We start from the raw sequence: 26,375 nt of genomic DNA, 5'->3' as shown, positions 1-26,375 counted from the left end.
CACACATTTCGTATTTTCTTCATTGCACGTTATTTCATTATTAATTTTTATTTATTTTTTATAATCATATGTATGTTACAATTTTTATTATTTATTCTTTCTGCACGATCATTTTCTTTCGACTGCGTATGGTGAAAGGCCAAATTTTACACGTAAATAAAAAAAAAGGAGATAATCAAAAGTGTAGTTTTGTTTTAGAGGGATCAATCATTACGCAGCATGTGTTTTTTTGTTTCTTTTCAACTTCTATTATTCACTACTTTACTTCTTTGTTATCACTCTTTTCTAATGAGTTCTTCTTTACTTCCGCCATGATTGTTTATTCGATATATATCGATTACTTTCCGCCATCTTGCTTCGATCAATCACGAACGGTAATCGAAGCAATTGAAGCAAGATGGTACTGAATTTGTTTTTCTTTTTTAAATTCGATTTTTCAAAAATCTTATTATTTTTTATTATTAATTATTAATTATTAATCGGAAAATGATCTTGAAATTTGTAACTGTACTTGACAAGATAAATCTAACCTTATAACACATTATTTCTATCAATTACGATCTTAGAAAAATAATTAATCTTACTTGCATTTTACTTACTTCGAATTAATACATATGAGTATAATGCACATATATTAAAATAATTGATCTTACCAATACAATGGCAAAACTATTATTAACTAATCTATGATAGAAAAAATGTGATATAAATTCACACACAAAAATTACATCTCGATGGTACAGTAACAAATTTCTATACCATAATGCAGATTCGATAAATAATTATTTATATATTCTATTTTGTTTTATTTTGATCGAAATACCATAATGTCAAACGCATAAAATAATCATTATTCATCAAAATTCATTCGTGAAATTGGTTATAAATTTTGAAGGAAAGTACAAAATGCCAACGTAAATAAAAATCACCGAACCATTTGTCAAAGCGCTCGCGCGCACTTGCACACTTTATGAAAAGAAAGTAATCAACTACGTTAGTCAAAAGTTTTAAGTAAGATAAAAATTAATCCCGGAAAATACTGTATTTCCAGAGGACAACAACTTTCGTCTCGGATCGAACGGATTCGAGAAAAAGTGAGCGGCAACTGAATCGATAAAACGGCCAACGTTAATCGATCGCGATACACGTGCCAAAACTATCGCAAACCAAAAAATAATACACGCATACGAAAAGAAAAGAAATATGTAAGTTCCAAACAACGACGAGTCCAAACAGCACGATTGCAAGAACGATCCGAACGTTTTGAACGACGTTTATTCGCGCGCGCTTTTGCGCATGCACCATGGATGCGCGCGCATACACCACGGATGCGCGCGCATACTCAAAGGGGGAGACAGCAAAAGCGAGAGACCTCTTGCTGCACGTGACTCGGCCAATCATAATCGATCGAATTCATCCCTTATTACTATCCCCTGATCACATCCCTCGAACCAATCAAAATCCTTCATTAAATCGCACGTGGATATAAATGCACGAATGAGCGCGCTATTATTTCTTTTTCCTTCAATAATCAACAGGAGGAATAGACGAGCAATTCGCGACGCCATCCAATCAAGATCGTATGGATTCTGGATCGCATAGTATTGCCAGCGGATCGGTTCTCATTAGTATTGTGACGGTGATCATAGCGAGGTTCGTCGTTGCAACATAAAGTAAATTACTTCGAAATACGAAGATTATGTTTTCAACTGCGTAAAGGAAGAAGGAAATCTAGAAAATGACATGGATTCTTTAGAAATGGATAGAAGAATTATTGTCAAGAATATAAATCGAAGAAACACGTAGTAATACCAATCATCGTCGTGTTGAAAAAAAGAAGAAGAAGAAGAAGATATTAGAAGAATGTGTGTTGGTTATGCAGGTTTCATAACTCGAAACGAAATGAACGTTCCCGCGCACACGCATTTTCAAATGCGTTCCTTATTATTATTATTCTTTATTATGGATTCTCATCATTGACCTACGACTGGCTATCGTTAAATAGTGAAAGTGATTAACTTTAATATGCGTGTTAAGGGGGAGGTGGCGGGCGCGCGCTTCTCTATTATTGAACGATATACGTAAAAAAAGAAAGAAAGAAAAAAATAGAGAAGAGTTAAACGCAAACTGCCAATAAAAAACGTGTGGTAAATCGTCTTGAATAGAAATTCTTTATTTTAGCTAATTAGTTCACATATCGTACAATGACGTAAATAAGTATGTAAGTATTTTTAGTTGTATGACTTTTGATCAAAATAATCCGAAAAATTATAGACTATTATTTATATATGTGGTAGTATTATATTCTTTATTATTGACAATATTATGAGACATTTTATTCGTTGTGCGCATGCAAAATAATTTAATATAAAAGGGTGCTAATTCATGTGATATTAAAATACGATATTTTGAAGTTAAAATCATTGAGAAATTTATTGATTTATTGCCAATTTAAATTGTTTATTTTGTTCTATTATTAAAATATATTATAGGTCTTTTTTTTTATTTATAAAAATAGGTAAATTGTATTACATCTTGCGCAGACCCCCTTGCGCAGACCTTCCTGCGCAGACTGTCTTACGCAAATCAGCTTGCGCAAATCAGCTTGCGCAGAACAACAAACATCTCATTTCATCGATTATAATCTTTAATTAGTAGGAACTGACAATATAATATTACTGCACATATATAAATAGGTATGTAAAAAATTGAGCGATCATTAAACAAAGTTTTTTATGGAAATAATTTTCTAATTAAATTTCTTAAAATTAGATCAATGAAAATCAAAAGGAAAATTAAAATTATATTTTCTCATTCAATTGATTAAGTTTTAGTATGTTGTGTTAATTAATAAATTGTTTAAATTTTCGCTCAATATATTATTTCGGATATTTTCGGAACACACGTAAGCCTATGTATTAAAAATTAAGTTTTGAAAAAATGTTCATACATTATCTCTCTCGATCGATTATTACTGTATTAATCGTCTTCTAGGGTTTTAAACTCCAATTTAAAAACTTTTCCATAGCAAATGTGATTATGCGATGTGTAATCCTTTTTTTTTGTCTAGATTTTAAGTATTAGGAAATGACATGACCTTCGAATTTAATAATTTAAAGATCTTAAAAAAAAAGATTCATTATGAGTATTTTTCCAAAGTACGCTTTCATGTATTTCCTGAATGTATATCGCATAGTATAATTTTAATAGATAAAGTTTAATGTCTTACGAAGGAGAACTAATCTATTAATAATATTATATAAAATATTATATTAAATATTAGAGATAAATTGGTTTGGAAGAATTCTCATATTCATATCAATATTATTAAATTTATCACCGTTCAATGTTTTCGTGCTGGACCCTTATTCACACACTGCCTATCTATTGATTTGTACATTACCTGCGGAAAGTCTTTCTAATATCGTTAGGCACAATTTGTTTTGGGTCTAGTATGTTGTAGCATTTCGCACAAATTCAAAATATATTTCTATATTAAAAAGAAAAGAAAATATATATTTTAAAAAAGAAATGAAATGCAGCAATAAAACATTGCAACTCCCAGACAACTATACTATGATTAATAAAAAATTGCTATCAAATTGTTTCTCATATAAGTCGACAATACAATATTGTCTAAAGTATTTGTTATAGAAAAATTAAGATGTTACATGAGTGTTCTATAGTATTTTAAATTATATTATTAAAAAAAAAAGTTATATATTAATTGTTGGGCGATAATAATGATGGCAAATGATATAATGTTATTTAACCATTCAACTGTGTTGTGAAGAAGAATGTTGCGTAGTTGCCTATAGACGTCATTCGCAGTCAAAGGATTAAAAGAATTAAAGAAGAAGATTCAACATGCAGAGTACGCAAATCATAAAGTTTACAAACAAACCAATAATAACTTTATATCCAACAATAAAAAAATGAATGAATTTAAATCACAAATAATATATATTCATATTAAAACATTCGCTATAGTACTCATGTCTCACGACTATTAATTTACTATTATGTTTAAAAAGAATTGTTATTTTGCAAGTGCCTTAAAAAATATTTTTGTAACTTATACATTTGATATCTATGACATAAAAGAGAAAAAGAGATGAAAGAAAAGAAAAGAAAAAAGAAATCATATTTTTGTAATGCATACATCTCATATCTTAATATTTGTCTACGCATTTGCAAAGAGATACGTGCTTTATTTTTCCATGTAAATTAATACTATAAATGAAAGGAATTTAATTTATAAAAATATGACGTTCTTTTTCTTATTCTGCAACGTTGTTTATTTCCTCGTAATAAATGCTTCCATATTATCGTCAATACATTAAACGCTATATTTTCATCGAATGGCAAATTATATCTCATTATAATAAAAAAAAAATAAATGTATCTATGTGCAAGAACCAAATACTGTGTGGTTTTCAAATAATATCTGGAATGTATTGATCAAGTATCACAATTTTTATATAGTTTAAAAAAAGAAAATAATACTTTGTAGTTATACTTCAATATTGACACGCTAAAACAAAACGAATAACGACAAAATTCAAATATATATTATTGACCATAATGTATTATATATATATAACTATTCAAATTGATAATTATTTTCAACCAATAATGCATTTTCTTATAATTCAATAAGTCTTTAAGTAGTTTGATTGTGTAAGTGTTTTACCAGTACTTAAGTGTTAAGAATCATTTAATATGTATGAAGTTACACTATGAATGACCCTGTACTATGATCAAATATTTATTATATTATGCATTTGCTAGATTATAAATCTATTTTTGTTTCCATATTAATATGACAATATTTTATTATGTTTGAAAATAGAAAATTAATTATAATAAGAGCATAGTATGAGGTCGTTTTTTGTGTTTATTGTAACGTTGGAGAATTAATGATTCACTTTGAAACTTGCCACATAGCTGTGTTTTACTCCAACTAAGAAAAAAAAAAGCCTCCATTGTAATATACTTTCCACACTATCATAAAAAGTAAATATTATTATTATTATTATAATAAAAAATACATGTATATTTTATCTAGTATAATGATTATACTTATTGTATAATATATATATTTTTTACTTCAATTATTGATCAAATTAATCCATTATTTTCGTTCTATTTGAATTAGATTTTGATCTAAAATTGGTTTGTACGACAACACTTTCCCATAACTCTGTAAAAGTTTTTTCCAAAAGCACGTTATATCTTTCATTCTTAATTTATGCCAAATAAAATCTCTGCCGCGATTAGCAATTTTTTCTGACAATGCATCATTGTCTATCGCAAATTGTATGAGTTCTCTGAAAAAAGAAAAAGAAAAAGAAAAAGAAAATAAATGTTAACGTAATTAATTGAAAATTATACTAGAGATAGAATATATTAATAATAATAATATGAAAAAAAAATATATATTAATTTCCAAAATTAAATATGTCACACATTAGTATTTAAGAATTTATTTTAATGATGTAAAAAGAAAAAAAATGTGTTGAAAAAAAAAAAATAACATGTGTTACGAAATAATAGTCATCGAATCTTACTTTAAATTAGTTTGAGTAGCATCCTTAGGAACAGGAATAAAATGAATCCATGGTTTCATAGCGTCGTAAAAAAATTCTGTCCATTCATCGCCAACGTGGAAAACTAAGGATCGACACAGGAACAAATGTTTATATCGAAAAGAAGCTGCTACTCCACGATAGTTGAATAAATACTTATACGCGCAATGAGATTCTAATGGAACTTCAGAAGCCGGAGGTGCATGTAGAGTATCCTAAATATAAACATTAATAATTAATGACAAACAATTGACATAGATTATTAAATGAAAAAAGAAGAAAAAAAAATAATAATAATAATTAAATTAACTTACTTCATCAGACTTCCACGCTTGATTCTTTGTATACTGTGCATCGATTAAGTTAGGATTTTCACGGCTCAATAATATTAAATTATCGCGTTCGGAGCTAGTCCTAGAGCCACGAAAAAAGACCTTTTCTTTTTTCTTATCCCATGGTATATCTTTACTAGTTTTATCTAATAATTGACGGTGTTTATCCCACCGTCCAAGACCACGAGGATACAAAGATATAGCAGGTCCTCCTTCCCAAAATGCCCATGCTGGATACATAATATCATAATATTGTGGTGTCTATAAATATTGTGTAATGTGCTGAATTTTAACACAAATCAAGACGATGTCGAATCGAATTAAAAATTCTTTATATTCTATATATATATATATATATATATATATATATATATAGAAAAAAAGTAAAATTTGAAAAATATTGTTCCCTGTTGCGTATTCTGTATATAATTATATTATTTTATATATTATTATTATTATTATTATTATTATTATTATTATTATTATTATTATTACCTTGCTAAATGAAAGTATAGGTAGAGGTTTTCCAAAATGCTTATTCGATTGAGGATAATCTCTAGTGTTAATAACTAAATCCATGTCAGTTAAGCTATCAATTATCTTAAAAATAAAGTGTTCTATTCCGGCGCATCTCGACGGAAACATGCAATCTTTTTCTCTGTAAAGCTTCCTCCAATTATTTGATAAAATGTACCTCTAAGAAATAAAACAATATTATATTAGAGTGAAATAATAATAATTATCAACATGTATACAACGTGTTCTGTAATTGGTGATACAAGTGAATACAAAAATATTTGAGAATTAAGATGAAATTTATCAAACTGAAACTGAATCGAGTGACAAATTTTCAAATTTATTTTCCTCAATAATAAAATCTTATATAAACAAATATGATTCTAAATGTTTAATTTAGGTTATTTGTTTTATATAGAATCACTCTTTGTTCAATAGTATCACTAGTTACAGGATGTATATAAACATTAACATCGAAATAAAATATTTATGTATACCTGGTCTTTGCTATATCAATCAATTCTTTGCTTATACCATTTTTCTTAAATGGTTTTAAATCTCTTATTATTATATTTTTATAACATTCACATCTTGTAGCGTTGCATTCTACGTAATTTCTTTCAGCCTCGTCGATAGCTTCAATATATTTTTTATATTTTTCATTAGAAACTATAATAATAAAATACAAACGATTAATATAATATTCTTTTAATATAATAATTAAACATTTATTTTTTTATTTTTTATTTCATCTATATGCAAATGTAAATAAAGTAAAGTAAACACCTTTGGTATATTTATAACCTTCATCTCTGCCTTTGCAATTGTCTGCATCATCAATTTCACAGTATTGTTCGTTGCAATGTCCTTTTAATAAAATTATTAATAAGACAATTAAACTTAAGCACTTCATTCATACGCCGTAATTTTAATTTAATAATATAAATAATAATAACAAAGGGGGTAACTTCGAATAATGGATGATGTATATTTTGACGAGATTAGAAAATATTTCTTATTAAATATCAGCACTAATTGAACAATATTTTATATATATATACATATACATATGTATAATAGAATTAATTAATTATTTTTAATATATTGTATTTATTTTCTTTTATTATTTGTTAATGTTATAAGTGTTCATCAAATTAATTGATTAGAATTTGTAACATTTAACATCATTCAAATTTTCTAAGGTTAATGGTCACCAAATGAATCTGTGTTTGATTTTACACGCATACTTAGAAAAAAAGGAAAAAGGAAAAAGAAATCAGAACTATACCTTATATAGAGTAATTTATTGAGGTGTAAAACTAAATATAATTAAAGAAAAGAACAAAAAATCCGATCATTAGAAGATATAATTGACTTATGTCAATGTAATCTTTTACTGATAAATATTTGAAAAAATTTGCGCTTTTTTTAATATAGAAATTATTTACAATTCATACGTCATAATAACCTATCTTTAAAAAACCTGAAAGTGGCGACATCTATAAATAAATTTTGTCATCCACTTTGAATTGATTGGCTCACGTCAAACTGAAAAGTGGCGACATCTATGAACGAATTTTGACATATACTTTGAATTAATCGTCTCAGTAATAGACTAGTTCAAATCTTCAAACATTGTTTCGTCAGGAACGGATTAGAAGTAAAAATAAAATTGTAAGTAATAATAGCTTATTTTAATTATTATTTTATATTAATTAGATGTATGACATTCTATACGTCATTATATTTGTTTAATTATTCTAATCGATTAATAACATTTACTAATATTTGTAATTATAATTGCAGGTAACCTGAAAAGCATTTATCTTAAAAAATGGCTGCCAACAATTATAAAAAAGTAACGCATTGTATTTTTGATATGGATGGTTTATTGTTAGGTATGATATATGTTTATTTATTATTAATAATTAAATATTAGATAGTTCTATTTTTATATCATATTATATTGTCAATCAAATTCTATTTTACATTTAATGAAATTGTTTCAATATGTAAATACAAATTTTATTGGTTATTTGTGTTTTTTTAAAGAAATAGATATAATTAATTTTCTAAAATATATATAAAGTATAATTTAAAATATTTATTTTTATAATTATTCAGATACAGAGACTTTGTACTCCCAAGCTTTCAATCAAATTTCTCAAAAGTATGGTAAAGATTATACTTGGGAACATAAAATTAAAATAATGGGATTTAAGAGCAGCGAAGCAGCTAAAACTATTGTTGAGATGTTAGAGTTGCCGATAAGTGGACCAGAATTTGAAAAACAGCTTGCCGATATATATGTGGAAATTTTTCCAAAGTGTAATTTAATGCCAGGTATTTATCAATTTACTTTTTATAAAACCATTTGTATTAAACATTAACTATTTGCACTATAATAACATATGAAACTCATGATACACTTTGTAGCCTAAACATGAGAAACATAAGTCCTATTTGTAGCGAATCTTACGGGCTAAACATATGAAGCACAAAATGTAGCAGCGAATATGGCACGCATTATTAAAATATATAAAAAATATTATGTATTATTATACAGGTGCAGAGCGCCTTTTAAAACATCTGAAAAACAATAATGTTCCAATTGCACTTGCGACAAGTTCTAGTAAAACAACCGGTGATATAAAAACTCAAAGATGGGAGCACATTTTTGATCTGTTTCATCATAGAGTTTATGGTGGTACGGATCCAGAAGTTAAAAAAGGAAAACCAAATCCAGATATATTTTTAATAGCTGCTCAACGATTTCCCGATAAGCCTGAACCTTCAAAGGTCTTTTATTTTATATATGTAATATTAAACAAAAGTAATATTACAATATTTTACTCATCAATGTTATTACAGTGCCTAGTATTTGAAGATTCTCCTAATGGAGTAGAAGCTGCCGTAGCTGCAGGAATGCAAGTTATAATGGTGCCAGATCCTATGTTGGATGAAAAATATTTTAAAGGTGCAACTATTGTATTAAAAAGCCTTGAAGATTTTCGTCCAGAATTATTTGGTTTACCGCCATATTAACTAGAACCAAATTTCAGTAGACATGAATTCTTCTGAGCCTAATTCTTATTCGATTTTAATGAACGAGGATTTATTGAAAAAGGTAAAAACTTATTACACGAGATCACAAAATTTTCAATATAAAAAAAAAAAATACAGATTAACGTTCTATACAAATAATTTGAAAATTAGTGTAAAAGAAAAAGAATCATCTCGTGAAGTTTTATGAAACCTTATTCATAAAAATCGATCAATAATTATCTTTAGGAGAATTAGATAATTATATCGTAAACTGTTGCGATGTTGCTATATGGATTTATCATGTGGTTATGCTTGTGTCGTTATGTTACGGCCATTTGAAAAAAAAAAAAATCATATCCAATAATCGGTAAATATTTTAATGAAATATTTACTATGTTGTTTGAAAGAAATGAATAAACTATAGATTTCGAAGAAAACATTCAAACGTTTAGATATTTAGATATATTAGATATATTTATCGTTATAATTTTTAGACGATATATGTTTTTTGTATATATGTTTTTTATTATTATTTATTTGCACAGAACGTACTTGATACACGTACATAAAATATTCCATTGATCAAATCAGTTACGTAATCGTTACCAAGAAGTAATAAATGTGATAGGAAAGATACATTTCTTATTTTTCACATCAATAGATAATATTTAACGCGATTTATCTTCTTTTGATATATTTAAACTTAGATAATGAGTAGTAAAAATAATCTTAATTTAGATACGACAGTATCTATAATCCTATTTTACTGATAATATTTTATCTTTATTTTATTGTCACTTAAAAGATAGTATAGAAATTCGAATTTATTTTTTTATACTATTTCTTTTTTTATTTATTATATTATTATTATTTAATAATTATAATAATACCAATGATTTTTGAACATTATTTTTATCTAGCTTATGTAATGAATATATATATATATATATATATATATAGTATTCGTCATTTAATTACTATACTTTTTAAATAGAATTCCATTTATGAATCGTCTTATTGTCAATTTATTTTCTTAATTAATTCTAATGACATGAAGGGTATAGCATACTTGCACAAGCATACACACTGACACATGATAAACCTAGAAAAAGAATAATGTTGTTATTAACGTGCTTTTAAATTTTCTTTCATTTGTTTTTCTTCTGAACTCGTCACTGATTTAATATGCATAATTTTGAGCAAGATGTGATGAACAGCCTTTTGGAGTATAGTCAAATCGTAAAGTAGAATATAATACATATATATATATATATATATGAAAATCTGCAGGCAGGTTTTCTATAGGATTTCGCAGTTCAAACATTTAGATGAATTTTTTTCTTTTGAAATCTCTATTAAAAATTTATATATATATATATATATATATATATATATATATATATATATATATATATATATTTAAAAAAAAAAGAAATATATATATACACACATATATTTTCTTAATTATCGTTATTCATATAACGATAACAATTATTATGATAAACTTAAATAAAAAAAAAAAGAGAGAAAGATATAATAATGAATACCATATCCTGCCATATATTTAAGTATTTCTTTTAAGTTATTTTGTACGCATTTCGTATAAACTTTTTTTTAGTATTATATACATACAAAATAGATCTTAATATATTTTTTAAATTTCATTTATATCTTGTAATTTTTACAAGCTTGATATCAATTATTTGTGCTTTAATTTAGTACGTATATATATATACACAATAATTAAGTTTCTGTGAAAATTGTTCCTATAAATGAAAAATGAAAGAAAAAAATATTATACTTTTTTTATTCATAATAACTAAGTTTATTCGATAACTAAACAACAATTATGTGATATACATATCTATTTTACAAATTAGAATATATTCATGGTTTTGTAGATACAAGATTTTTTAGCCTTTCGAGTATTTCTTCTGACTTTAAACCATTCAATGATATCTGTCGTTCTACTCCGTATTCTGAAATATTGTAATATTTCAAAGATTAAGATACCAAAAATATAATAACTTATGTATTAATTTTGTCTGTGTCAAGGATTTTTAATTGATATTATTTTTTAATTATAATCTTAAAAATATTATTCTAAGATTTATGTAATTAATATGACAATTAAATTAATATTATTAATTACAACTTACCATAACGTGCAAATAATCTTGGCTCGGTTAATGAACATTCCCGAATTAGAATAGGAAATTTAGGATTATTTTTTTTTATAGGAACATACTGCTGTTTTATGAAATCTCTGAAAAAAAAAAAAATACAAACATATTAAAATACATTTAGGTTAGAATTTGAGTCAATCAATTATTGTCATTGTAATTAAATCTTCTCAACTTTATATTTAATAATTTCTTTTTTTTTTAATAATAACTTTAATTTACCTAACTCCTTCGCTTGATTTTGACGTTTGACATAAAAGAATTCTTAATTCTTTTAAATGTGAACCAAACTTAATCGCAGCCATCTTTAAATTCCTCTACTCGATGCTACTACTACTTACATCATACGAACAATTATGTCACTGATAGAAAAAATAGTAGTTTAATTTAATATTTTAATTTAAAATAATATATATTTTTAACATTATTTAGTATTATATTAAATTATTAATTTAAATGACAGATAAAAAATTATAAATGAAATAAGGCCCGCGAACAATTCATAAATTCAAAATTGAAAAAGAAAAATGATATATATATATATGTATATATATATATGTTCTTTTTAATTTTAAACTAATAATACTTATGTATATATAATGGAATAGAAACGTTTAAGTTTATAAATTAGTATGTAAAATAGGTTTATTCTGTTAATTTTTGTATGTAGTGACACTGTATGACATATTCTTAAAGACAGACTATAATGACATTACAAATTATCTTCATAAACTAATTCTTATGTATCCTTATAATCAACGTTTTTTTCGTAAAATTGTTTCACTGAAACTACTACTATTTTATAATTTATCTAGCTGTCAGATTTATGTCATATATATATATATATATATATATATATATATATATAGTATAGAGAAGCACTGATACCGAAATGCATAACTACATTTTTATGTATATATACACATTCACATTTTTCTTATATTTAATTTCAATATAGCGTTTGACATTAGAGCTTTCTTGGCAACAATTTTGCTTTATATTAAAGAAAATAATAATAATAATTTATATATATATATATATAACATCTACGTAATATTACGTATATATGAATATTTAAATAAATTTCAAATTACATTCCAAATGTTACCAAATAAATAATGTTCTTTATAACTAATTGTTTCAAATCTAAAATAGTTAATATAAACGAATACGTACCAAAGAAAACTTATAATTATCAACATAGAACATGTAAATTTCCATGAGACCAAATAATTATTGAGATCCGCTTGTAAATTGAATATATTTTATATCTAAAGTGTTCAAGGTTTTTCCTGTCAAACTGTGTCAGCTTTTTAATAAAATTTTAAGTGATCTATGTATTTATAATATATTTCTCTTATTCTCATGCATAGGATATGCTTACATAGTTTGACTAGAAAAATCTCAGACACTTTGTATATATATATATATATATATATACATATATATAAACTTAAAACGTTTGTAATAGGAATTAATTACTATAATTAAAATCAATAACATTCAAGTAATTAATATTACATAAAGAATAATCTTTTACTTGCTTTTTACAATGAATTACATAAATACTAAAGATTGAGTATACTATTTCAATAGATAAAGAAGGATTATAATAAAATAATATATAAATATATATATATATATATATATATATATTTTATACTATCTGCAAGATTAAAAGAAAAGATATTTTTTATGTTTTATATAAAAAGAAAAAAATGTATACGAATTTTATGATTTACATTTATGTTATATCTATTTTCACATTTCTTCATTGTTTCTTTTATTATTGCGTTAACACAATATATAAATATAACAATAAATTAATAGATCTCCGCATCCTTAAAAAACAAAGTAGGTATGTATGTATGTATGTATGTATGTATGTATGTATGTATATACGATGTTGATACAATTTTATGAAAACAATTGCAATTAAAATGCATTACATATTAGTTAGTAATTTTTTGTACTAACATTTGGAAGTGATAAATATTTGGTTACAATTGCTCGAATAGATGGATATATATATATATTTAATTATATAGATGAAATTCAGTTCTAAAAAATATAATTTGTAAGTCTTGGATACATAAGATTAATTCCCTCCAGTACTTTAATAAAATTATCATCTATATACTACTATTTACAATAAATCACCTAAACGTTAGGCAAACGATCATATACTTAATATCTCTTATTTTATTTTCTTTTTTATTTTCTATAAAATTTAGAGGCAAAATAAAAATTACAGCCATATTTGCCCCAAAGGTTTCAATTTTGTATTATAATATAATATAAACAAATTGTACGACTTATATATATATATATTTATATATATATAAGTATATATGTATGTGTGTGTATAGATTATTTAATAATATTTACACTATATTGTATTATATTATTATATAATTTAACATTTTTTTCTTTTATTTTACTTTTTATTTTTATTTTACTTTTTATTTTTATTTTTTTTTCATCATTTTCTAAGAACTAAGATAATTCTTCTTTTGATATAAGAAAATGTTGAATGTGTTTTGTTTGTTTGTTTCTTTTGCGCACGTTTATATTAAAAAAGTGGAAATGTCGGTATGTAAAATAGTTAAAATATATGTAGCTAAAATATGTGTGACTTTATTTTAAGTCATCGTATTTACAAGAGTGGCAAGTTTGTTGTCTGAATGTTTTTCTTTCCATTTTAATTTCGCTATGTAATTATATATATACATTTTCTTTTCAAAATTTATTTTAATTATTCCATAATTTTTCTATATTATCTAACTGCTTTTTTTTTTTTTTTTTAAATGTACAACAGCTTCACATTATATGGCGGATAAAAGAACTTTTTTTTTTTAATATTTTTTTATCTACACATCTTTGTACCTATATATTATTACTTATATTTTTTATAACCAATCAAAAATGATAAAGATTTATTACATTTACTTACACACCGCATATAACAAAAACAAATAATCGCCAAAATATATGTATGTTTATATATATATACATATATATAAATATTTACCATAAATTTACTTTTTTAATTAAATAGTTAATTGTACTTTTATATCAAATATTTTTCTAATTCTTTTCTTTTTTCCAAATACAATTTATTTATTATATTAAGAATAAAAATTATTACGATCTATGATAAAATTTCAAAAGCATTATAGTTCCATTCGAACTTAGTTTTTTTATTCTATACACACAATTAGACTTAATTGTTCGAATGATTTCAATTTTCTTTAACAATCATAATCTTTAAATAGAAAATAAAACTTTTTTTCATTGAATATTAATTAAATAGCAATTCATTTAATTAATTTGTAATTAAATAAAAATATATAATCATGAAAACATTTGTTTGTTATTGATGCTGTTGTACAAAATTCATTTTTTTCATTTCTAAATTATCAACTATTAACCGTTCGAGTCCCGGAGATCTTTTAAAAACATTACATCAACAAGTACCAAATTACAGATTGCGTTTCAATAATGTAGTACTTTCTGACAAGAAATTTGAAGAGCATGATCATTAGGGTGGGTCAAAAAAATTACTTATGACCCTAATGATCATTCTACTTGGGCCTCAAATGATTTACCCTTTCGTTACTATGGATATCAATCATAATCAATATAAATATCAATGTTTTGTCTCATTTAACAATAGCATAGCAATAATTAATTCCATCGTAGCGAAAGGATTTATGAGAATCAGAAATAAAAAAAAATTGTTATTTATTGTACAGATAAAATAGCTTAACGACTATCATATCGTCTTAAGCTATTTAATTGAAATCAATTCTAATGTACTATTCGCTTAACTATTAATCTTGTCATGTATAGCGCATAATTTCAGTTTAAACACTTTGTCACACATCAATTTGTATATCACTGTCTTCGGCTTCACTTTCAGTACTAACTATAGCGTCTTCTCCTACCAATAATGCTGCAGGTAAATTTGGTGGAACATTATCAATATCGAGTCTTGGAGTAGAATAGACATTTAATACTTGAATAGTTGTAGGAGACGTCGATAAGCATTGCGACACAGATCCTAAAGGATCCGAATTTAATTCGTCACAATCTAAAGGAGTTGATAGTTGTAATTGTAGATTATGAAGCTCCGGTATATGCGGGCGGATCTGTAACATATATACATAGATGTATACAAACATATACACATTTAATAATGAAACAATCACTTGAAGTATAAAATATGAATGGTAAAAAGTCTTTAAAATAAAGTGATAATTAAAATAACAAATACCTTTAAACCATCAGCTGTATGAGGATTTCTACAACCTCTACATCTGCATTCGATGCATGGTTTACTTTCAACATAACATGGACATCTTTGACCGCAACACGTTAATTTTCCAGGTATAGCTGTAGCATTACCGCATCTGCATCCTTTTCTTTTGCTTCTGGTAGAACTCGATCTTGGCTTTTTAAAACTGCCCGACGACTGTGAGGTATAACAAAGCAAGTTACGTTATTATTAATAAATATATAACAATTAGAAAAGAGTTAAAAAAAATAGTGTAGATTAATGCAGAGATGCATTTACATGTATTTTTCTTTTTTTATTATCAATGCACATGCTTTTAATTGGTTAAAATGAAAACAGATTATGAAATAATGATATCTGCATTAATCTTATTATGGGACCAAGCATAATATGTAAATAGAAAACCTTTCTGGGACAAATGTTAGTATGGACTAATGAATATGGTATAAATACGTATATATATATATACGTATTTATATATACATATGTATATACATATAGAAAAGGTTAAATAAAATTAATATTCACAATAATTGGTTAAATGTTATGCAAATTCAATGAAATTATTGTACCTTACAAGTGGCATTAACGAAGATGCACATCGTTTAGCGATTGATATTAAAATTATAGTGCAACGTATATATTTCCTGTAAGGCATAAGATTAACCGAATATCTATTGAAATTACTTTGCTGCCCTTTGAAGATTTTTTCTGAGAAGGGGGCCCATATTTAAGTTGGGTAGATGGAATGCATTTTACCCCTCCTACAGAGCCTTGTTGAGTTCCATCCAATTCCTGCTGTCCGACTTCTATTTCTTCTGTGGCTGCCGCTTTACGTTTAATTGTTATTTTGTTACCAGACCCAGCGTACATCACCGAATATATAGAAGATCCATTAGAAACAGTACGGATAGTAGGAGACTCTAATAAAATAAAATAACTTATATGAGAAAACTTATCTTTGTAAATCAAATTGTATAATTAATCATTTGAATCCAAAGCAATGAGATCATATTGTTCAGATTTTTTAGCAAAAGTATTTTTTTTAAGATTCTTTGGATTTAAATGTTTGTATGTTATGCTATAATCATTGCAATGAATGCAATCTTAGAACGAACCAGGTATGTTTGGTGACATAGACTCAGAAGTTGACATAGTATTCCCTTGTGTTTGAGTAGAGGTAGTACTGGTATAAACACAAGGTAAAATACTATATGCTGATTTAGATAAACCTGCAGTACTTTTGAATTCATCTTTAAAACCGGTTCCTTCTTGTATGAGCTCCATAAGACTGGTAGCACCGATAGCTGATGGACCATTGCTTGTTGTATTGGAAGACACGGAGAGCATTAAACTCCGATAAATATTAGTGCTAGTCAAGTATTCACATAATTTTTTATAACACTGTAACAATATCCGGAGTTGGACGTTTTCAACATATTTATCATAATCCTTGCACCAACTACACGATGGTTTGAGTTTTTTACGACCACCTCTACAACCACGACACACATGATGTTGACAGTTTGTTTCAGTCGGTGTATGCGGCTCGATCAACAAATTCGAACACACAGTACAACTCAAGCTCTGCCGCAAATACGGAACTAGCCTATACAAGTCTGTCCAAGAATTAGGATCTTCAGCATCCGCTTGTAAAACCAACCGACATGTTGACACGTAAAGACTCGTAGCGTTCATTTTACTCTGTCCTAAGGTGATGAAAATAATATTTATTTTATTACCGCGATAAATGATCTAAACATAGCCCTAAAGTATAATCATTTTTACACACAAACAAAACATCGGCCATGTTTAATTTTAATAAATATTTTTTTATCAATTTCAATAGATGTCCTCGTAATCGTCAACAACCTCACGTGCCATCTAGCGTCGATTAATAAGATTAATCATGCATGCAGTAGAATTCTTGCATAGATACTTTCCAAAGTAAAAATCGTCTTTAATTTACTTAAGTTTAGCAAGTGAAGCCAGTGAAAAATAATATCTCTATCTTATCGTCAATAAGCATCAAATTATTGATCTATCAAAAAACTATATAACCTTTTAACAACTTGTAATTAAATAGAATTTAGTTATTACTTCAATTGCTCAAATGTTTCGTGACTTTATCAAATCCTTTTTTCGCGTGTTAGATACAACGTAGACAACGAATTTGTTGTTGCGACGTATTTGGAATATCTTGTATGAAAAAATAATTAACAATTATCGATAATCCGTACGTTGCATTTATTATCTACATATATAAATTAACGCATTAATATCTAATATCTATGAGTTGCATTAATCATCATTTTCATACGATTATTCTAGGTTACGTACCACACTTTACAGATGGCGGATAAAACTATAATGAAGGTATAAAATAATAATTTACATTTGAACACTTTTTACAAATTTTATTTTATTCTTTCAATGTTTTTCATTATAATGATTGTTTGTAATTCGTAGCAAATTACTGAGCAAAAGCTCAAAGCATTCTCCATTGGCACCATGGGGAAACGTCCATTGAGTAAAAAAGAATTGGAGGAACAACGTAAGAAAGAACAAGAACAGGCGGCTGCACAAGTATGCATTCAAAATGATTCATAATACATTTTTATTAATATTGTTTTATTTATATATATCTATAATATCGTGCAATATTACATAGGCATTTGAAGAATTTGTTGCAACGTTTCAAGAGACACCAAGTAAAACCACAAGCAAAGTTTGGGTTAAAGCTGGAACTTACGATGCTGGCAAAAGACGTATGTTTGTTTGAATTATTAGCCCCCTTGCATTATGATTTAACTGCGTGCCATATTCTGTGGTCTTACACATTGTTATAGTGCAAGGGGTTTATTCGAAGATTACTCTTAATCATTATTATTATTAATTATATAATATGTAACGCAGAAGAGGATACAAGAGAGAAAGGAAAATTGTATAAACCGCAATCTAAAATATCTGAACTAGTTGAAAATAGGTCATCCGCTGAACAAGCTCAAGAATATGCCAGACTTCTTGGTTCAAATGAACGTAAACTTGATAGATTGGGTAAAAAGAAGAAAGAAGGGGAGAAGAAGAAAAGTAATCTTGAGTTGTTTAAAGAAGAGCTTAAAATGATACAAGAAGAACGCGAAGAAAGACATAAGTATAAGGGTGTAGTCAAAACTGTTATATCTACACAATCTGAAGATCCAATGATGGCTGCATTAAAATGCGTAGAAGGTATTTATAAATATTACATGATGATAATATCACAAGAGAACTTTTCTTTAACTATTATTGAATTGTTGCTATCATATTATTTAATTAGAGTCATTTATTGGTGAATTTTTTGATAAGTTCTCGGTATACTTAAAATTTTAATAGGTGGTATATCTTCATATCCAGATCCACGAAAAGCTAATCTACGTAACTTCATTGATGATCCTCGTCTCCTTGCCCTGATGTATGAGGGTAATCCCATGCACCTCTCCTCCTTCCTCTGTATATTAAATTTCATTATTTTTCTAATTTAATTATTCATTGAAATATTATTATTTTATAGATGGCTCATTCGATAATGGGGATCCTAACACGACTAATCTATATTTAGGAAATTTAAATCCTAAGGTAATATCTTATGTTTCGATCGTTTATCCAAACTACAATGAAAATAATAAATGTTAATCATTTATATATTCGTAGATTACCGAACAACAACTTATGGAAATTTTTGGCAAATATGGACCATTGGCTAGTATTAAAATTATGTGGCCACGTAGCGATGAAGAAAAAGCCAGACAAAGAAATTGTGGTTTTGTAGCATTTATGAGTCGCAAGGATGGTGAAAGAGCATTGAAAAATTTAAATGGTAATCATTACATCTCAAATATATTTATTTCTTATCAAATTATGAACTAATAATAATAATAATAATAATAATAATTGATTTGTTGTGTTTAATTAGGACGAGATATAATGCAATACGAGATGAAATTAGGATGGGGAAAAAGTGTACCGATACCGCCATATCCTATTTACATTCCACCCGCTTTGATGGAAATAACACAGCCACCTCCTCCATCGGGTCTTCCATTTAATGCACAACCTCATCGCCGCGACAGACTCAAGGTACATGAATTAAACCAATTGAATGGTGCGGTTAATAAAATAATCAATCTCGTTTTAACGAATTTCGTTTTATTATTATATTACAATTACCCTTTTTATCTATCTCATGCATATTGTTTGAAAAATTGATTTATGAAGTATCAAATATCTTTCAAAAGATATATTTTTTTACTTCTTCTATATACTCCATACATATATATTATTATCGTAAAAAAGAGGAAGATTTTTTTTTCAATCATATTAAAATTTAATATCACGATAATAACAATAAGAATAACAATAGTAATAATAATAATGATAATAAACAAAAATAATAATAGTTATAATTTTGTAGACTATTTTCCTGTTTTACGTAGGTATTACATACATAAATTGTTGTTTTTAATTGTTGAACACACGTTTCCAATTGTTAAATTTAAATTTTATAGTATAGATAGATATTTGGTTGTGTCAGCTATATTAATATATATTTAATATAATATATTTTAATTATATATAGATTAATTTTTCAATATTTAATTTTATCATAATTCCATCTATTTGTATATTTGTTACAAGCGGTAAGAGACATATTTATTGCTAAACGAAAGCAATAAGTTATTTATTTCTGTTATAAACATACATATATATATATATTCACTTATTTAGTGAAATAAGATTATTCAAAAGAAATGTTTATGACAATTTTTTTTTCACAAATATTAATTAGAAACATATAACCATTTTTGAAACATAATCTCAGATACCACGTAACCGCAACCTCCAGAGCGCAGATCCCCAGGAAAAGGAGAACTTCGAGAAGGTAATAGTATTTTAATGTTATATTATTGATTTTCTTAGAATGTATTTTGTTATTGCAGTGTAGAAAATATTATAAAAAATAATATTGTACGGTAAAAGAAGAAATTTATGCCAAAGCAAGTTTCTGTAATATTTATTATAAAAACTTGCTTCTAAAAGTGAATTGCTTTCAATAACGATAAAAAAAAAAAAATTAACTTTGATACAAATGTTAATATACAATAAAATTTCAATACAAAAGATACATGCCTTCAGTAAACTAACACAGTAATATTTGTTAATCTTCTTTATTAATATTTATAATGATCCTGTATCACTCAGTTATATAATTTTGTAAATGTAATGAAATTATGAAAGCATGACATCTTTGGATAACAAAGTTATAAGAGCATTTTAAATAAATGTAACTGGTAAGTGTTGCATATGAACAAAAAATAAAACAATCCCAGATACATTTTGGCAAGTTAAAAAAAGAAATAAAAAAAAACCATATACATATATATGTAATAAAATTAGTGATAAACATTTATAAATGTTCCAATCACGATAACAAGATATCTCTAATCTACGTTTAAAAATTGTGTTATATTAATTTGTTGGCGACCATTCTTGGGGTGCACATTGTGGATTGGAACACTTCATCGACTGTTACTATTACACTGTGATCTGGACTGTCACAGGTTTTGCAGAATGCGGTTGTCAAAGTGGTTATTCCAACCGAAAGGTATTTGTCGTTTTTAGTTGATTCTGATTTTTCTGTAAGTATACATGCAGGAAATTTAAACACAACCTGAAGAAGATAGACCCTGCTATTTCCGATTTGTGAAAACACGTATTTAATAAAACTCTGCGTTATAGGAACTTAGTCATGTTAATACATAGAATGGTGGAATTTGTAATTCGAGAAGGTCCAATGTTTGAAGCTATGATAATGAATCGAGAAATAAACAATCCGATGTTTAGGTTTGTTTTCTTATAAATTATACTAATTTCATTCTACATGTTAAATGTGTTTGAATTTATTAATTGATAAAGACAAATGTTTTTTTGTTAAAAGGTTTTTGTTTGAAAATTATTCACCGGCTCATACATATTATCGTTGGAAATTATATTCTATTCTGCAAGGAGACGGTCAAAAAGAATGGCGTACAGAAGATTTTAGAATGTTCAAAGGTGGAAGTGTTTGGAGACCTCCACCTATTAATCCATGGACACAAGGTATGCCTGATGAATTAATTGAAATGGAAGAACGACAGGAACCAAGAAGAGGTAGCTTATCTAACAGGTAATTTTCTTCTCTCAATTACTTTTATTATATATGTATATATATTTATTTATTTATATATTTATCTAATAAAATTTTTCTCCATTATTTTCTATATAGTCAAAGAGATAGATTAGAAGATTTATTGAGGAACATATCACCGGAAAGAATAAAAGTTGCAGAAGCAATGGTTTTCTGTATAGAACATGCAGAAGCAGCAGAAGAAATTTGCGACTGTATATCAGAATCGTTATCAATACTTCAAACACCTGTTAATAAGAAAATAGCAAGGCTATATCTTATATCTGATGTTTTACACAATTGTGGCGTCAAAGTTACTAATGCTACTATTTATAGAAAAGCGTAAATATTTTTATATATTATAATAATTATAATATATTAACACATACATATATATATATTCATTAAATTTGTATCTCTTACAGATTTGAAACGCGTCTTCTTGATATTTTTAACGAAGTACATCAAGCTTACAAACAATTTGACAGTAGACTAAAAGCTGAAGGTTTCAAAGCGCGTGTTATGAGAATGTTTAGAGCGTGGGAAGATTGGGCAGTTTATCCGAGAGATTTTCTTGTTAAATTACAAAATACATTTTTTGGCCTTGTAACGGTAAATATAAAATATTTCATTAAAATCAAATTTAAGTGGGATGTATTTTTTCTCTTGTATTTTATATTTTAGTTAGATGAGCCTGAACCAGAAAACGAAGAAGACATAGATGGAGCACCTTTATCTGATGTTGATGGTGAAGGTGGAGAAGATTTAGATGGTGTACCTTTGGATGGTGCTGCTTTACTTAAAGGAGCAATGAAACATGGGCTTACACCGCAAACAACATCCAATTATGACGATATCGATGGTGTACCCAGTAAGAATATTTTATTATTTACATTTAATATACAAGATGTCTAAAATTTGTCCAATCAAACTGTGTCAATATATTCTATAGATCATTTAATGCTTTATTAATAAGTATATACTAATAAATATTTTATTCTATTGTAATAGTGGATGAAGATATCGATGGTGTTCCTATGGATGATGAAGATAATTCAAATTTACGTAATAAAGAAGATGAAAAGAAACCAGTAATGCCAGCTGGTTTTGTACCTTCAAGATGGGAAACAGTAGACCCAGACCAGGTTTTTAAAAATTCTTTGTATTTACAAACATATATATATATATATATATATATATATATAAATATATTAAATTAGTTTCTTCTTTTATTACATAAAGAAAACTATTTAAGAATATACATAAAATATATGAAATATTAAAAAATACAATTATATAAATGTACTTTTGATTTAAATATTAGGTTGAAGCACAAGCTATGACTACTAGTAAGTGGGAAGAATTAGGTCAAAATGATGATTCAAATTCTCAAGATGCTAGTATGGATTCCAGGTAATATATACACCCTAAGGTAACAGCATGGTCCAAGTATCGCGAACGTTTCAAAAGATTAAACTGAAAATATGTTGAGAATTTAAAGTTATATATTCATCAAACACTGTATATGTCTATAGTAGTAGAGATTACAATGAAGAAAGGCGTAATAGGTTACGTGAAATAGAAGTTAAAACTATGCAATATCAAGATGAACTTGAAAGTGGTAGGAGAACATTAAAAACTGGTATGACTATTCAAGGACAAGTTGAACATTACAGGAGGAAATTAATAAGAAAGGTAGTATATTATTTTCTCTTTACATTTTTTTAATATCCTTTTTAAATAAAACTTTATTATTAATATATATATGTATATTTATTATAGAGCGAAAGAGAAATGAAGGACCTGAAAACTGATGACCGAGAAGACGATAAAAGGAGGGAAAAGAAACGCAGTACAACACCGGAATCTCCAAGTCATTACAGAGATCGAAGAAGATCATCGAGTCCTTTATTTAAGAGCAACAAATACAGGTAAAATTTTTATTTAAGAAAATAAAAGTTTTTATTTATTATTTATATTTTCATTATTATTTAAATGAAAAGACAAAAACATTAAGAAAATATCTATATGTATATTATTTTATTATATTTACATTATAGATTAATATTTAAATTATTTGTTCTTTGTATTATCTATATTTGTTTGCTAAATTTCAAAATATTTATAATTATATATATATATATATATATATATATATACATGTATATCGTAGTATTTAATTTATATATAACGTTATATATAAATAATATATAATATTATATATAAATTTATATATAATTTTAATATGACGTTATATATAATGTATTATAATTTATATTAACGTATATATAATTATATATATATATATATATATATATATATATATATATATATATATATATACATATACATGTATATCGTAGTATTTGAAAAACTATTGCATTTATTGAACAATATAAAAATGAGATGCTAGACAAATATTGATCAAATAAAACAACAATATAATTATAAATCTCTTTCTTTATCTTTTTTCTTTTTTATCTAAAATAACATAGACTAATATTTAACAAGCATTAACTAAAATCAATTATAACATTTATCAACGACAAAACAAAAATATATATATATATATATATGTATGTATGACGAATGAATTAATGAGGATTTATAATGTTTTAGATCTCGCAGCAGATCACCGCGTAATAAACGTAGATCACGATCACCACCATATAAAAAAGCGTGTACCAACGACTCCATCACCACCTCGTATTCGTCGTACCCCATCACCATCACTTTCTTCATCTAGAACATCGTCAAGAAGATCACCAGGCAGTGAACGTAACGATAGAAAAAGACGTGCTGCTAGATCACCATCCTTATCACCTCCACCACCACCACGTACTTCTTCCTCTTCTAAACATAGAGCTAATAGTCCACCATCACCTTCTCCACGCAAACACAGACATAAGCATAAGTATTAATTCGATTATACTTAATGCTTAATTCGTTATGTTGTCTGTAAAAGAATCATAAGTTACAATTATACATACATATATATATTTATATATATATTGTGTATTTATATAATATATAATATTATATAAATATAAATATATATATATATAAATATATAAATGTATATATAATAATTATATGCAATTTTACATTACTCTAATAGGTCTTACATAACAAGAATTCTCCAATATTTTACTAAAAAATAATATTAACGACAGATATTTTAATACTACAATATTAAGTAAACAAAAACAAACAAACAAACAAATCCTCTAATTGTAAGGTTTCAAACTTTAGTATTTTATATACCATTATCTCCATTATTATATTAAATATGACGTTAAGATATTTGCCGCATAAGAGAAATTATTTATGTTTTTCTTTTTTTTTTTTTTTCAGAAATATGTTGTGATATATATATATATATCAATTATAGATTTCAAATCTGTCAGTTTAATTCCCATTTTCTTCTCCATATATTTACAGATCACGATGCTCAAAAGTTTAACAGAAATATTTAATTGCTCTTTTATTTCTTAGTATAAAAAAAAAAAAAAAAAAAAAAAAATAACAACAAAATATATATATATTTAAAAAAGTGAAAAGAAAAATAAATATAAAAATTATCTTTATCATAATTGAGAAGCAAAAAAAAAAAAAGAAAATTGTTATACCTCAAATATTATGTGGTTATAAGATGTATTTACTTATATACACATGTACATATATTTCTAGTTGTAATAAATAAAAATAATTCAGCTTTCATTGATAAAATATATATATATATATGAGACGATTTTATGAAATATTGGGGGAGCATCGCTATTGGATATATCGTATTAAACAATAATAATTAAATTAATTAATATGTTATATGATGTTTATTTGAAGTAACATTTTTTTATTAAGTTTAATTGGCCAATCAATAATGTCCGAATTTGTATTATTTTAGTATTTAAACGAACATTAAAATATATAATATTTGTTAATCAAAATTCCGACTTTATTTATTGGCCAATTTAATGCTACATGTAGTATAATATTTTGTTGATTTAGAAAAATCAATTTTTAGAAAAAGAAAAAACAAACAAAAAAGAAATATAAAAAATACTGTCGTTTTTTATTTAGATATTAAATAATCTAAATAATAATAATAAAAAATTACTTATATATTATCCGACCTAATATGTAAATGTAAAAAGTTTGATATATATACATATATACACACGTATATATAATTAATAATCTTACCTA

General features: G+C 25.9%; 6 protein-coding genes across 10 annotated transcripts in view; 3 read left to right on the top strand and 3 right to left on the bottom strand.

Annotated features, from left to right (window-relative positions):
• LOC107065819 (Matrix metalloproteinase 1) overlaps positions 1 to 5,063 on the top strand; it is a 42,403-nt gene extending 37,340 nt beyond the window's left edge. For 2 of the 4 annotated variants that reach the window (XM_015319831.2, XM_015319829.2), the window contains exon 10: positions 1,052 to 5,063. In XM_015319831.2, the coding sequence (XP_015175317.2) occupies positions 1,052 to 1,098 (47 nt within the window). In that variant the 3' untranslated portion in view covers positions 1,099 to 5,063. The remainder of the gene's footprint in view (positions 1 to 1,051) is intronic. The other 2 variants (XM_015319828.2, XM_015319830.2) reach the window with 1 other exon arrangement.
• Positions 5,011 to 7,660, bottom strand: LOC107065820 (O-glucosyltransferase rumi homolog). Its single transcript, XM_015319832.2, is given in 7 exon segments — positions 5,011 to 5,330; positions 5,571 to 5,803; positions 5,903 to 6,181; positions 6,416 to 6,588; positions 6,591 to 6,616; positions 6,934 to 7,105; positions 7,223 to 7,660. Coding segments are annotated over 7 exon segments (1,206 nt in total). The 5' UTR covers positions 7,350 to 7,660; the 3' UTR covers positions 5,011 to 5,134.
• A 301-nt stretch (positions 7,661 to 7,961) lies between these two features.
• LOC107065822 (pseudouridine-5'-phosphatase) lies at positions 7,962 to 10,867 on the top strand. The gene is made up of 5 exons (XM_015319835.2): positions 7,962 to 8,110; positions 8,243 to 8,334; positions 8,561 to 8,779; positions 9,003 to 9,235; positions 9,308 to 10,867. The coding sequence occupies exons 2-5, from the start codon at positions 8,271 to 8,273 to the stop codon at positions 9,479 to 9,481; spliced, it is 690 nt and encodes a 229-aa protein (XP_015175321.1). The 5' UTR covers positions 7,962 to 8,110; positions 8,243 to 8,270; the 3' UTR covers positions 9,482 to 10,867.
• Positions 10,868 to 11,282: 415 nt separating this feature from the next.
• On the bottom strand, positions 11,283 to 12,122 carry ND-B8 (NADH dehydrogenase (ubiquinone) B8 subunit). The gene is made up of 3 exons (XM_015319777.2): positions 11,887 to 12,122; positions 11,641 to 11,747; positions 11,283 to 11,460 (listed from the first exon to the last, which is right to left on the bottom strand). Exons 1-3 carry the CDS (start codon positions 11,967 to 11,969, stop codon positions 11,369 to 11,371), a joined length of 282 nt encoding a protein of 93 aa, XP_015175263.1. The 5' UTR covers positions 11,970 to 12,122; the 3' UTR covers positions 11,283 to 11,368.
• A 169-nt stretch (positions 12,123 to 12,291) lies between these two features.
• msl-2 (male-specific lethal 2) lies at positions 12,292 to 17,786 on the bottom strand. Of its 2 annotated transcripts, none has more exons than XM_015319867.2 (4): positions 17,080 to 17,786; positions 16,649 to 16,884; positions 15,941 to 16,138; positions 12,292 to 15,815 (listed from the first exon to the last, which is right to left on the bottom strand). In XM_015319867.2, the coding sequence occupies exons 1-4, from the start codon at positions 17,657 to 17,659 to the stop codon at positions 15,543 to 15,545; spliced, it is 1,287 nt and encodes a 428-aa protein (XP_015175353.1). In that variant the 5' UTR covers positions 17,660 to 17,786; the 3' UTR covers positions 12,292 to 15,542. The 2 variants fall into 2 exon arrangements, with proteins under 2 accessions (XP_015175353.1, XP_015175354.1); XM_015319868.2 differs by having other exon boundaries at positions 16,721 to 16,884.
• A 110-nt stretch (positions 17,787 to 17,896) lies between these two features.
• On the top strand, positions 17,897 to 25,692 carry LOC107065829 (U2 snRNP-associated SURP motif-containing protein). The gene is given in 21 exon segments (XM_015319864.2): positions 17,897 to 18,197; positions 18,293 to 18,337; positions 18,431 to 18,547; positions 18,633 to 18,729; positions 18,878 to 19,192; positions 19,515 to 19,579; positions 19,655 to 19,820; positions 19,917 to 20,080; positions 20,823 to 20,882; positions 21,562 to 21,605; positions 21,740 to 21,844; positions 21,939 to 22,166; positions 22,266 to 22,508; positions 22,592 to 22,778; positions 22,851 to 23,037; positions 23,178 to 23,311; positions 23,491 to 23,579; positions 23,702 to 23,861; positions 23,949 to 24,097; positions 24,786 to 24,834; positions 24,836 to 25,692. Coding segments are annotated over 20 exon segments (2,835 nt in total). The 5' UTR covers positions 17,897 to 18,197; positions 18,293 to 18,313; the 3' UTR covers positions 25,088 to 25,692.
• The last annotated feature ends 683 nt before the right edge of the window (positions 25,693 to 26,375 follow it).

The sequence above is a fragment of the Polistes dominula genome, unplaced genomic scaffold (genome assembly GCF_049000335.1).
Source record: "Polistes dominula isolate Pdom_NZ unplaced genomic scaffold, Pdom_raw_medaka contig_19, whole genome shotgun sequence".
Classification (NCBI taxonomy): Eukaryota; Metazoa; Arthropoda; class Insecta; order Hymenoptera; family Vespidae; genus Polistes; species Polistes dominula.
The sequence above is the reverse complement of the archived record's forward strand: the minus strand, read 5'-3'. Positions and strand labels throughout refer to the sequence as shown.

Bases quoted from the DNA above. Each gene is read 5' to 3' on its own strand.
- LOC107065822 (XM_015319835.2), top strand. From the start codon at position 8,271: ATGGCTGCCAACAATTATAAAAAAGTAACGCATTGTATTTTTGATATG. The intron at 8,335-8,560 runs GTATGATATATG...ATAATTATTCAG, and splicing joins TATGGATGGTTTATTGTTAG to ATACAGAGACTTTGTACTCC. The intron at 8,780-9,002 runs GTATTTATCAAT...ATTATTATACAG, and splicing joins AAAGTGTAATTTAATGCCAG to GTGCAGAGCGCCTTTTAAAA.
- ND-B8 (XM_015319777.2), bottom strand. From the start codon at position 11,969: ATGGCTGCGATTAAGTTTGGTTCACATTTAAAAGAATTAAGAATTCTT. The intron at 11,748-11,886 runs GTAAATTAAAGT...TTTTTTTTTCAG, and splicing joins AAATCAAGCGAAGGAGTTAG to AGATTTCATAAAACAGCAGT. The intron at 11,461-11,640 runs GTAAGTTGTAAT...ACAATATTTCAG, and splicing joins AAGATTATTTGCACGTTATG to AATACGGAGTAGAACGACAG.
- msl-2 (XM_015319867.2), bottom strand. From the start codon at position 17,659: ATGAACGCTACGAGTCTTTACGTGTCAACATGTCGGTTGGTTTTACAA. The intron at 16,885-17,079 runs GTTCGTTCTAAG...TTATTTTATTAG, and splicing joins TATGTCACCAAACATACCTG to AGTCTCCTACTATCCGTACT. The intron at 16,139-16,648 runs GTAATTTCAATA...TATACCTCACAG, and splicing joins AATCTTCAAAGGGCAGCAAA to TCGTCGGGCAGTTTTAAAAA.